Consider the following 12,775-nt stretch of genomic DNA (forward strand, 5'->3'; position numbering starts at 1 on the left):
ACTGATCTAGTGGATCACTCGAAGGATCCCACCAGATCTTATTAGAATATCTTAACACATATGTAAATAGTAAAGATAACGATTGGAATTCGTGGTTAAATCCAGCAATGTTCTCTTATAATACCAGTGTACACGAGGGTATTAAACACACACCGTTCGAATTATTATTCGCCCAACTTACCCGCTTGCCATGTTCTCCTCCTCCTATACAGGAAGACGTGGACTTTACTTGCGCTTAATACTTAATTTGTAATTTGTAATATTTACTTTTCGAAGAGATAGATAGAATGCAGAAGCTCGCACGGCATAACTTGGAAGAAACAAAAATTAGAAGTAAAGTCTATTAGTTCTAGTTTAAAGGTCCCGTTAAACTACTAGAATTATTAGAAAACAATAACGCTATAATAGAAATCAAAAAGAGAAAAACAGGAAAGGTTCACGTAAAACGATTAAAATCACATAAAGAATAAAATCAAAATCTAATAGTCAATGCATTGCGGGAGTCGTCATTTCTCTTGTCTGAATTAAAATCGTATAAATAAAAATTAGAAAACATAAGATGGACCCAGAACGATCACAAACCAGCAAGGATAGAAAGACCCCGAGAGGCTCGACCTCTCTCCCAAAACGGTAGCGACGTCACTCACTGGAGCTGCCTACGGGTAAGATACAAGACACCCACAACACAAGCCAAGCACCAATAACTCGGACCGTAGGAACACTGACGGAAGGAAGGGGCAGAGCGGGGCCGACCGACGACTGCGACTGCCCCTTCCATTGCCTGACGCCGTATCCATACTAGAGAAATTAGAGTTGATGCATTCCCCTCTCTGTCCAACTGCAAATACAATGGACGTCCACAGGGGGTGGGGAAATCTAGGATGCCCATATGCACAACCTGACCAAAATAGACCGAGTGATTCTTAGGCTATTCTTAAAATGATAACTGTTTTTCTCTTTATATAACATTAAATAAAGTTAATTTTTTATAAAAAAAATAAACGATACTTCTTAAATCAATGGATCAGATCGGAGAAGTTATACACCCTTATACACAGAAAAATTTTGTTATTAAAAATATTACACAATTCTAACAAATAATAGGCATGGACGATACAGGAGGTATACTATAAGATTCTTCCCGTAAGTGAATCAATGTGTCTTTCGTTTAAGCAGTAATCGAGCCAGAACCACAGACAAAAACAGATTCGGACAGCAGACCATCCCTCGTATTATCCTGATAGAAGAAACGTATCATGAGAACAAATTAGTTTATAAGGTTACCCAAATGTTTGAATAAATGATACACTTTTGATATAATTAACTTGTTTAATTACTGGCTAAACCTGGAAATAAAGACGGACCATATTCCACATTTAGAATAGGATTGCGTCACATGCAAGTATACAAATTTTCTAAATATACATAAACAATATATTGAGTTATAGGGGAGATTAAAAATACTTTTTCTTATAACACAATTTTCTCTTTTTTTATATGATAAGGTGGAAGCACGTCTTTACTCTATCAGGAATAGAAAAAGGAATAACGAATAACGAATAAACCAAAAGAAAAATATTTCTTCGCCAAGCACTTAAGATGCAGCTGCTCCTTGGTAGGGATAAAGAAAACAAAGATTAAGAAGGACCGCCCATCGATAGAACAAAAACACTATGTGTCCCACACCGGATCACGGATATTATTTATATACATAAAAGTATCGATTGCATTTTGTAGAAATGGTAAATAAACGCAGAATAAAGAATACTGCGTAGAATTCAACACAATGTATACATATAATAACATATTCTTCTTCCTCGATCATAAAAATTTGATAACTACGATATTGTAGATTTAAAAGGGGCTCTTTAATTCATCCCGGTTCTCGCAATCATAAGCATCGTAGGAGAATTCGATTGCAATAGCGGTCCGCTGAAAGTTACGACGATATCGCTTCTCGAGGTGGGCGACTGCGACATCCATCCTCGACATCTCAATAACACACGCACACGCATCAATTACTTCAAGCCACCGAATATCAAGTTATTCCTTATATTATTATTATTATTATTATTATTATTATTATTATTATTATTATTATTATTATTATTATTATTATTATTATTATTATTATTATTAATTAGCATTAGGAACTCGAAAGTTCATTGCCGCAAATATCAAATGCCGCCATTATTTCTGTCCCTGAACGCGATCCTTCCATTCGTGGTCTTCGTATCCTATTTCTTTTAAGTTCCTTCTAATATTATCCTCCCGTCTAGGTTTGGGTCTACCCATTAATCTTTTCCAGTTCGGTATACTGACCAATAATTTGTGCGCCGTTAGATCCTCCCCCATGCGCGCCAAGTGACCAGCCCATCTTACTCGGCGTGAATTTACGACGTTAATAATGTCCGGTTTGTTGTACAATCGATGTACTACTACGTTATGGAGTTTTCTCTATTCGCCCGTTTCCTCATCGCATTTTGCACCGAAGATTTTACGAAGAATTTTATTTTCGAAAACCCTAAATTTCTTTTCGTCCCGTAACGTAAGCGACCACGTTTTGCTACCATAAAGGACTACTAGCAGGATGATTGCCCTGTATATCCTGATTTTTAATCGCCTATACAGTATCTGCGAGCTGAGTAATTTGGTAACCGAATAAATACATGATTTGACTAAATTGATTCTTTTCTTAAGTTCTTCGTTAATTTTGTTCGTCTGCTTTATGATCGATCCTAAATACCTAAAGTTACTGATCTGATTAAAAATTTTATCCCGGATGACCAAAGTCCCAGTACTAGGCATATTCTAAACTCTATCGGTTATCAAATATTTGATTTTTTCCACGCTTATTTGCAGTCCCAGATCTTTAGTATTATATTTTTTAGTATTAATATTTTCGCGTTATTAATTAATGACTCTTCTTTGTCCCCTAACAAAGTAATATCGTCCGCGTATGTCAACAATTGTGTTGTCGCGTTCAACTGTAGACCTTCTTTACTTTTCTGTAGTTCTTTGACAGCGATTTCCAGTACTAAATTGATCACAAGAGGTTACAATGCGTCCTCATGTCTTAACCTGCTATAGATACTAAAATCTTCCGACGTTTGGTTACCTATCCTCACTGGTTACCCCTAGTTTCCTTTAGGCAAGTTTGAACCAGATTGACCAATTTTCTTGGTATCCTCGTCGTATTAGGAATTCGAGTATTTTTTCTCGTTTTACCGAATCGTACGCATTTCGGAGATTTATATATTTATACGACTTTTTCAATTATTGTTACCTTCTCCGTTACAATTACTTTCCTCATGAAGACAATTTGGCCCGAATGTTGTTTTAAATATATTTTCTTTATTGATTTTTGCGTTAAAATCCTTAACGACTATCTGCTGCATATAATATCTCGGCAATTGATCCACGACGCGCTCGAGTTCCTCGTAGAACCCGTCTTTAATTTCGTCCTCTTTAGCTTCCGTCGGCGCGTGTACAATAATAATCGCAATCTTGTACCATCAACCTTGCAATACGAGCAATCCTAATCTTTCATTTACAAATCTAATATCTTTTATCTTGGATAGTATTCTTTTCCGAATCATGAACTCTACACCGAAACTATGGATCACAAAAAATACTTATGTGTGCTGACCCATGATAAAGATATCTCAAATTCACAGAAAAACCAACATCTATCTGAATTTCAGAAAAGGATATATTATATTTAATTAGTTTACAATAGAGGGTATCTTTAGGTAGATGAACATTCTACGACTATAGTGACTATCTATGGCTATAGGATTCAGCATTCTATCTTAATTGATACAATTTGGATAGTGATAGTTTTTGTCAGCTAGCCCATCCCAAGATCATACCCGTGCATTTTGTTATATATGATAATAATATTATAATAATCAAACCCTACAATTATATTACTCTTAATACTGTGCATTTGTCTTTTAATCGCGTAGGTTGGTTTATTGTTTTTCTATATTTTTTTACAGTAAGTTATATTATTTTAATTTTAAATATAATCGCAAGTATTGTGTATTTTTTTTGAGGGAACGTTTCATATTTCTTCTATTTGAAAATATTTCTATTTTAATGGAAAATTAATATAAATTCAATAATTATTTAAATATAACAATAAATACATGTCATTTAATGTACATTTATTATAACTATAGTCTACCGGTCCTTGCAGACCTAGCAGTCCTTGCAGCCCTTGCGGTCCTCCCGGTCGTTCCGGTCGTCCCGGTCATCCTTAACGATGGATAGTAGGTAATCTTTCTGTCCTCATCCTTTTGATCTGAAGTGGTCTTCGAATCATGATCCGAATTACTAGGTGGACCAATGTCTATTTTAGTACCATCTGGTAAAGCGTGTAGCATCATGCATTTATTACCCAGTGGACATTTTCCAAGACCTTTATTGAAGTATTTGCAATCCGTAATACTATAAGAAACAAATTTTATTATATATTTGGAAAGAGAAAAGAATAATATAAAATGTATTTTTTTATTTCTTTTACCTTAATGCATTTTTATAATTCATTATCAATTTTTCTTTTTCTTCTTTTGCATCAACCCAATACATACTAGGATATACCATTTCGGAGATGACACGGCATTCTGGACAAGCTTTTCTTATTTTCTTTTCAAAGTTTTTATGTAATTTCCATTTTGTAATGCAGTTTAAACAATAACAATGATTACAGTTTGGCAAAATACCAAACTTTCGATCGCTTGCTGACTTTTCCATTATTTTTTCATAACAGATACCGCAAGACATTTCTTTGCTACGTTGATAAATAAATAATACCTCCTTGTCAACTTCATGTTTTTTAATACATGCCTATAGAAAAAAAAATATATCATGTTAAAATATTTTGTTACAATTCAGATAGATATTACTTTAAATGCTAGTTTGTTATTACCAAGTATACTCTAATATGATAATAGATTATTATTCTTCTTATTATTATTATTTTTATTACTATTATTATTATTTAATAATATTAATAGTAGTTAAGAATTAAAAGTTAAGAATTAAAAAGTTCATGGCAGAAAATATTAAATCACGCCAGTGTAGATACCCGTTACTGAGCACGACTCCTATATTCGCGATAGTCCTAGCATATTTCTTCAATTTCCCTACTAATATTGTTCATTCATCTATGTCTCAGTTTCCTATTTACCTCTGATCTTTTCCCGTTCGGTATACTGATCAGTATGTTTTGCGCAATTTGCCCCTTCTACATGCGCCCAACGTGACTTGCCCATCGCGAATTAGCGAAATTTTACGACGTTAATGATGCCCGATTTGTTTTACAATCGGTGTATTTCTACGTTATTAAGTTTTCTCCATTCAAACCCGTTTTCCTTGTTGCGTTTTGCACCGAAAATTTTACGAAGAATTCTATTTTCGATAACCCTAAATTTCTTCTCGTTCCGTAACGTAAGTGACCACATTTCGCTATCATAAAGGACTACCGGTAGGATGATCGCACTGTATGTTCTGATCTTTAAGTGCTTAGACAACACCCGCGAGCTCAGTAATTTATTCAATATGTTAATAGGTATATTTATAAAATCTGATATCAAATAGTATATTATCTCAACTTCTATTAAATTTCAAGAAATTAACAAATACTAATAAAAGAGTAAATAACTTATAACTTATAAATATATATATACTTACAACATATAAATATGGGCCGTTGGTTTTACATAGCCCTGTAGATGTGAAATATGGACATCTGTTAAAAGGTCGGCAAGGAATAGACACCAAAATATCAGAAGCTGGTGGATCTGATGGACTTTCCATTTGAGCATATGAAAGAGGTTTGGATTTATCAATTGATGTTTCTGAAGTATTAAACATTTCGTTGTTGGATGTAGAAGAACCAGCAACTGATGAGGTAATCGATAATATAAATTCCAGGAGCTTTAACCAATTTTTCATCCACATGAATACTTCTCGTGCTGCAAACATAAATAATTCTGGTATTATTATTTTTTTCTAATGGAAAGAAACTATTTGAAGAAAATGTGTTTTCTAAATATATTGAAAGATATATTAACACTTTGTCGTCCGTACGTTCCGTAAAATTTTTTCACTTATAACCGGCAGCAGTAATTTAGATTACTTCGCTTCTAACCAGCCGTTCTTAAGGGCCACCACTAGTGTAAAATTTGGAAAAAAATGATTTCTCTGTTTGTATATTTCAATAGTCTATACCTTTAAAATTAACATACTAAAATCTAAAGTTGACAGCGTTAAGTCGAAGCGAGAAGCAAGCGGTCGGCAAAGTGTTTACAGATTAAACGTTACGTCAGTCATTAAAGATTGACAGCAGACTTTATGTTCAAGTTGCGTAAGTCACCAATGACTGATATTCCTGTGTATACCGGAATGTTATTTTGTATTTTTTATATTATTGTATTTTAAAAACACATTTATTTTTTTTTTTTATTTTAATTCCTGCATAACGGATTATTATGATCTGAACAAAAAAATAAACAAAATAGCTTTATTGCTTAGCGTGTTAAATGTTTTCAATTATTATCAATAAGATATTAAGATCTGTGCTTTATTATCTGAAAGATCAAATCGGGGATTACTTTTTAAATATAGTTGTTACATAAAACAGTATATGTGTTACATACGTATTTGTTAACTTCATTGAAGTTGCAGTAATGTTAGGACGTCGTAGCTTTAACTTTCCTCGTAAATATCTTGGTATACAAGCGTCGTCATTAAGGGGTTCGAAGTCATGACGAAATCGGCAATTATTTCCTGCTTGGCAGCAGCCTTTTTCAAAAAGCCTAAATGAAACATAGATACAAGAAATGAATATAAATATACATGTTAAGATTAATTCTATATAAGTATGATATATTAAAGTCATTAAAATTCTTTACTTTGATACACTATAATTTATTTTGCCAGTTGTATTAAGTATTTAATTAAAGTCTAAAAATATAGATTTTTTTCAAATAAATAAAACTAAGCATATTTATTAGCATAAGTAAGCGGACATTTCATGATAAAAATGAACTGATATCTTAGCATTCATATATTAGTAAAATTTAACTGATTTTAATTACACGGTTGTAAATAGTTAAATAAATTGCTATATATATATATATATATATATATATATATATATATATATATATATATATTTATATTTACTTTAACTTTTTACATATTATATACAAATAGTATTTCCTAAATAGGACAATTTTTTTAAAAATGTTAAGATAGTTTATAATAATTTGATAAAATTATCAATTAGAAGTAATATATAAGTTCACATCTTACGGGCAAATAAATAATTCAGGTGTCCCATTATCGGCCATTTTCTCAAACTTTCACTATTAACAATTCGTCAATACTATAAATAATAAATAATGAATAGTACACTGTAACGATTCGTTTTTCGAGAGACGCGTGTGAATGCCAGCAAAGACTTCCAGTAAAACAGAACTGATCTAAAAATTCCTCGGGTAGAGCCGTCTTTATAGGTTTTCAGGTTTAGGAGAGGGGGAACAATTCATTAAAAAATCTATTCAAATAGTGGGGGAAAAGCTGAAACGAAAAATTTCTAATTCTTAACCTTGAAGTCACCTGTTTTTCTTTATTTTTTTCTTTACCATAGAAAATAGGAAAGGTCGAAATAGGAGAAGGTTCTTTGGAAAAGGTTCTTTGTAAAAGAACAATGAAGTTAACAATGTTAGTCTTCCTTTTGCAGTTAATGACGGTCCGAAAGACTTTCTAACTCAGAAATCTTCACAATAATAATAAGAGAAAATAATAGAAAAATAAAAGGAAAAAGAATATATTTCAAAAGCAAATAAATTATTGTAACATTTTTTTTTTATTTCTTCAAACAAGGTATTTAACTCATAAAATTTAAAATATATCTATAAAAATTTTTTTTATATGTTTTTGTAAGAAAAATCCATAGACATTTTTTAATAGAAGATAAATGACACATTTAAAAAGAAAAAAAAAACACTATAATTCCCATTAAATTTCCAATAATAATAATATAACTTACAGTAGAAGTATAGAAAAATAATATTTTAATAATACTATATAATAAATGATCCTACTTGTGATATTATGCATTTGTCTTATTCTCTCGAAACTTAGTTTTTCGAAGGTTTCACTTCTAACACGTGTGATCTGCCTACATGATATTTTTTAAGTTATATATTATCTAAATAAACAATAATGCCTCGAAATTAAAAGCAAATGGCTCCACATAGATCCGTTGTTTCAAGTGATCAATTTGGTGCTGCTAAGAGATTGATTACTGTTGGTTTGAGTAAAATAAAAGCAGCTGAACAAATAAATAATAAAATTATAATAATAATAATATATAATAATTTTCTCGATATAAATTGAGATAGATAGTATTTGTGAAAGTATATATTTGATATATAAATATTAAAAATAAAATAAATAATGGTAAATGTTGATAAAAAATAATATTTATATCATTAAATATAGTTTTACTATATTTAACAAGCTACCGTTTAAGTTATTATAAGTGCGTACACTTACCCGCAGTGCTACGCACATATACCCCGATATTGAGGTAAGTGTACGCACTCTGACTAAGTTTTATTTTAATTTTTTTTCTAAAATTACCATTATGTAAACTTTATTTCAAGTTATGTAATTGATAAATTAATTTTTTGATTTTAATTGATAAAATAATAAAGTCTTTAAATAAATAAATTTTTTTCAATTTATTTCATACAAATATTATCATTTTATGATAATTAAAAAAAAAAATGCGCACACTTGCCTTACATGACTCTATAGTCTTTATAAAATTTAATCGTTTGAATGTTCAGGACATCTTATCATTTAAAGAGGTAATAAAAGAGGATCGACATTTGAGAAACGAACTGCTTGAACACATGAAGCAAGTAGTTTCTCCAGGTTTCTTTTAGTTAATCATTAATAGTTTTTTTAATATGTTTGATTTTTTATCTCATGTAATTGCTGTTAAATTTTCTCTTAGTATTGAGAAAATATGCAGCGAGTTCGGCGGGGTTTATATTATATTATTTGCAACAGTATTACAATTTTACTTTTATTCTAAACTTTATAATTGATATAAAATAGTATAATTAACAATATTCAACTATGATATTTCTCTTTATACGTCCGCGCTTATCGACTGATCTATATCGAATGTTCTATCCCGAATACGCTTCGTATCCAGTTATTGTTTTAACCTATTAGCCATATTTCTATTATATCTAGGCGCGTAAATTTAAATCTTACATTAGGAATAGAAGAAATTAATAGGATTAATGTCTATCCTTTTTTAACAATTGCAATAAATTTTGTAATAATAAACAAGAAAGTATGTCAAAAATAAATAAGTTTTTTCACATAGAAAGAAATAACAATTAGAATAAAAATCTCCTATAACTATATTTTTGTTCCCAAAGTGGGCGATATTGCCACCTGGTGGGCAATGAAGCGGCTCAGAGGGGCGATTGGTGCGGCGGGTATGCATTAAAAAAATGTTAAAAAAACAGATCATCAAAAAATTTCCGGAACCGTCTCATCCTAATCAGCGAAATTTTACGACGTTCATGTCGTAATAAATAAAACCGATGCCCGGTTTGTTGTACAATCGGTATACTTTTACGTTATTAAGTTTTCTCTATTCAAACGACTCCCTGTCGCGATTTGCCCCGAAGATTTTACGAAGGACTTTGTTTTCGCGAAAACTCTAAATTTCTTTTTGTAAGCTACCACATTTCGCTACCATAAAGGACTACTAGTAGGATGATTGTCCTGTATATCCTGATTTTTAAGCGCCTGGACAATGAAAGAGGTGAAAGTGGTGACAATGCGTCCGTCTGCTCTAACACGCTATGAATACTAAAAGTTTCCGACATTTGATTAACTATTCTCACTTTACTCCTAGTTTTCTTTAGGCAAAGTTGAACAAGGTTGACCAATTTTCTTGATATCCCCTGTCGTATTAGGAATTCGAGCATTTTTTCTCCTTTTACCAAATCGTATGCTTTTTGAAAATCTATATAAAGTTGGTGTACCAACTGATTAAATTCCTATTTTTTCTCTAAGATCTGCCGAATAATTAAGATTTAATCTGTAGTCGATCTATTTTTCCTAAAACCGCACAAATGGTCACGTATTATCTCGTCCGCATACAGAACTATCCTCGCTGGTAAGATATTCGATAAGATTTTATAGCACGCAGGTAAAAGTTAGATATCCCGGTAATTACTACTATTATTTTTTCGCTCTTTCTAAAGATTGGAATAATAATTGACTCTTTCCATTGTTCCGTAATGCTTCCTTATTTCATATTAATTTAATTAGTTCCAAAATTTCTTCAATCAATCTACTTTCCCCCTATTTTATTAGCTCCGCAGGAATCAAGTCGTTACTCGAGGACTTATGATTTTTTAGCTTTTTAGTCCCGCTATTTAACTCTAAAACAATCGGCTCACTAACCATAGGTTAGATCGTGTGGAACTCAAAATTCTAAGTTTCCTGGTTCTTTTTGGAATCTACATTTAATAACCGATCAAAATAATTTTTCCACGTATTCAATACCCCCGTTGCATCCTAAATTAAATTATTGTTTGTATCTTTTACTAGTTCCGTCCTAGCTTTGAATCCTTTTCTGAGTCTATTTATCCCCGCGTAAATACCACTAACGTTACTGCCTTGACAATTTTCAACTATTTCTTCAACTTTTTGTGTTAAAAATTGTCGATTTTTGTTCTTAATTTAGTTATGAGTTACTTGCCTAATATTATAAAATTGGTCCCTGGTTAGATCCGTGTTTCGTGTATCATGTGATTCACGCTTCGTTTCGGACTTTGATGGCTGACTCGCATTCTTCGTCGAACCACGGTTTGATTTTGTGTTTTTTATAAAAACCAACGATGGCTTCCGCCGATTTGAATGTCGCGTCGCGTATGTTTTCCCATTTTTTATCCGTACTATCATCACCTTTGTCAATTTTCTTTGTGGACGCGAGTCATTTCGTTACTTTGGCCGCGTACTTTGTTCCGTTTTCTCCTTCGGTAAGCCTTTCCACGTTTATCCGTTTATTTCCTGTCCGCTGCCCATTGGTCTTATTTACGGAAAGCCGGAAAATTTTACTTCAGTAAAATCCATAATATGTACATAATAAATATATAATTTTTATTGAAAATAAAAGTCACTATAAAATTTCTAATTTATACTATTAACAAAAACTGATATTTTTAATACTAACTGTCTTCATTTTTTCTGAGGTATCTTTGAAAGGATGACATTGAAAGACCTCGTCAAATACTTTTCCGAATATATCTTCGTAAGTCCTCTTCTACTACAATAAAAATCTTTCTGTTGCATAGCCTTGGTGAAAATGATGTTCAATGCCATTTGAGTTCTAGCTAATTTTCCAATATTTATTTTTCACTATATAATTAGTCTTTTGTATTTATTTGAATATTTATTATAAAATATGCAATTTCAGTAAAAAGTCTGTGTTTAGCAAAAAAGAAATGAGGAAAAAAATTAAAGAAATTTAACAAATGATAAAAAATTATTTAAATAATATAATGAATACAACGAATGACCTCGATTGACATGTGACATTAAAAATGCTAGTCCAAAAACGTTTGAAACTTGAGAACAGAGTAGGGAAAGCCCAACTCTCACTAAAATGGGAGAAGCTAAGCTTGACCACGCCTATCAAAAAGGATTAGTGGGGAAAAAAATCTGTAGACAAACACATCTGTAGTAAAAAAACAAAATCAATAGTATAAGAAGATATTATAAAATATTACCAGAGAAAGTGTAACGAATTTCGGCACAATAGCAAATCGAAATTTTTGAAAAGATCTAATGATGAAGAGGTGCTATTATTCATGAGGATTTCTTTTTATAAAGAAGTAATCTTTATCTGGAAGTTTTTCTGTAGAAATTCAAGACATTATTCAGGACAAATTTTTACTATAATAGGAATGAATTTTTGTATTTCTTTTATTTGAGCTCTGTCAAAAAAATAAAGACTTCCCACCGTTGTGTGTGTGTGTGTGTGGCTTGGTATTCGAAATAAAAGAAATTTCTTTTAACAAAAAGAAGAAAAAAATATATTTGATGATTAATTCTGAGCAACAAACGATCTATTCGGACAAAAAAGAAAAAAACATTTCTTGTGAGTTTGTTTTCTATGTTATTTTAGGCCAAGGAGAAATTTTTGTTCTGAAATATGTTTAAGAACATGACAAAATAACAGAGATAAATTATAAGGGAAGAAGACGTATACACGCACATACACAGTAGGCCTTTAAAGTTTTCGTAAAAACATTTAATTGGCAAAGAATACAGAAAAATAACGATAATGTACTTTATTGTCTTAGAATATTAGTTTTTGTAACATTGTATAATAATTTAATAGAATAATTCATGCGCGAGATGCATCAATATTTAATGTTTAGATATTTCCGTTGATTTTTGTTTTCCTAAATTATTGCATAAATTATGCAAGTAAATTATTATTTGTTACAAATTCTACGTATTCTAAAGACTTTAAAAAATACCTTCGTATTGCTTGTTTACAAAAAATTAGTTGATCAACAATAATTACATAAGGCTATGTTTACAATTGATTTTAGTTACGAATACTACTTTCTACATTAACTGCATACGATTTCAAAGAAAAATTAAAGATAAATTCGAAAAGTCATTAAAGAAATATTATATATATATATATATATAT

The 12,775-nt window shown here is 31.1% G+C and overlaps 1 protein-coding gene across 1 annotated transcript; it reads right to left on the reverse strand.

Moving 5' to 3' along the window:
- Positions 1 to 3,739: 3,739 nt before the first annotated feature.
- Positions 3,740 to 5,875, reverse strand: LOC149031766 (putative E3 ubiquitin-protein ligase makorin-1). The gene is made up of 3 exons (XM_089175051.1): positions 5,698 to 5,875; positions 4,529 to 4,851; positions 3,740 to 4,452 (listed from the first exon to the last, which is right to left on the reverse strand). Exons 1-3 carry the CDS (start codon positions 5,821 to 5,823, stop codon positions 4,179 to 4,181), a joined length of 723 nt encoding a protein of 240 aa, XP_089031177.1. The 5' UTR covers positions 5,824 to 5,875; the 3' UTR covers positions 3,740 to 4,178.
- Positions 5,876 to 12,775: the final 6,900 nt, after the last annotated feature.

This window comes from Polistes dominula, unplaced genomic scaffold (genome assembly GCF_049000335.1).
Source record: "Polistes dominula isolate Pdom_NZ unplaced genomic scaffold, Pdom_raw_medaka contig_78, whole genome shotgun sequence".
Lineage (NCBI taxonomy): Eukaryota > Metazoa > Arthropoda > Insecta > Hymenoptera > Vespidae > Polistes > Polistes dominula.

Coding starts and splice junctions, on each gene's coding strand:
- LOC149031766 (XM_089175051.1), bottom strand. CDS start 5,823: ATGGAAAGTCCATCAGATCCACCAGCTTCTGATATTTTGGTGTCTATT. Junction 4,852..5,697: donor ACGGCCCATATTTATATGTT/GTAAGTATATAT, acceptor TTTTTTCTATAG/GCATGTATTAAAAAACATGA. Junction 4,453..4,528: donor AATTATAAAAATGCATTAAG/GTAAAAGAAATA, acceptor TGTTTCTTATAG/TATTACGGATTGCAAATACT.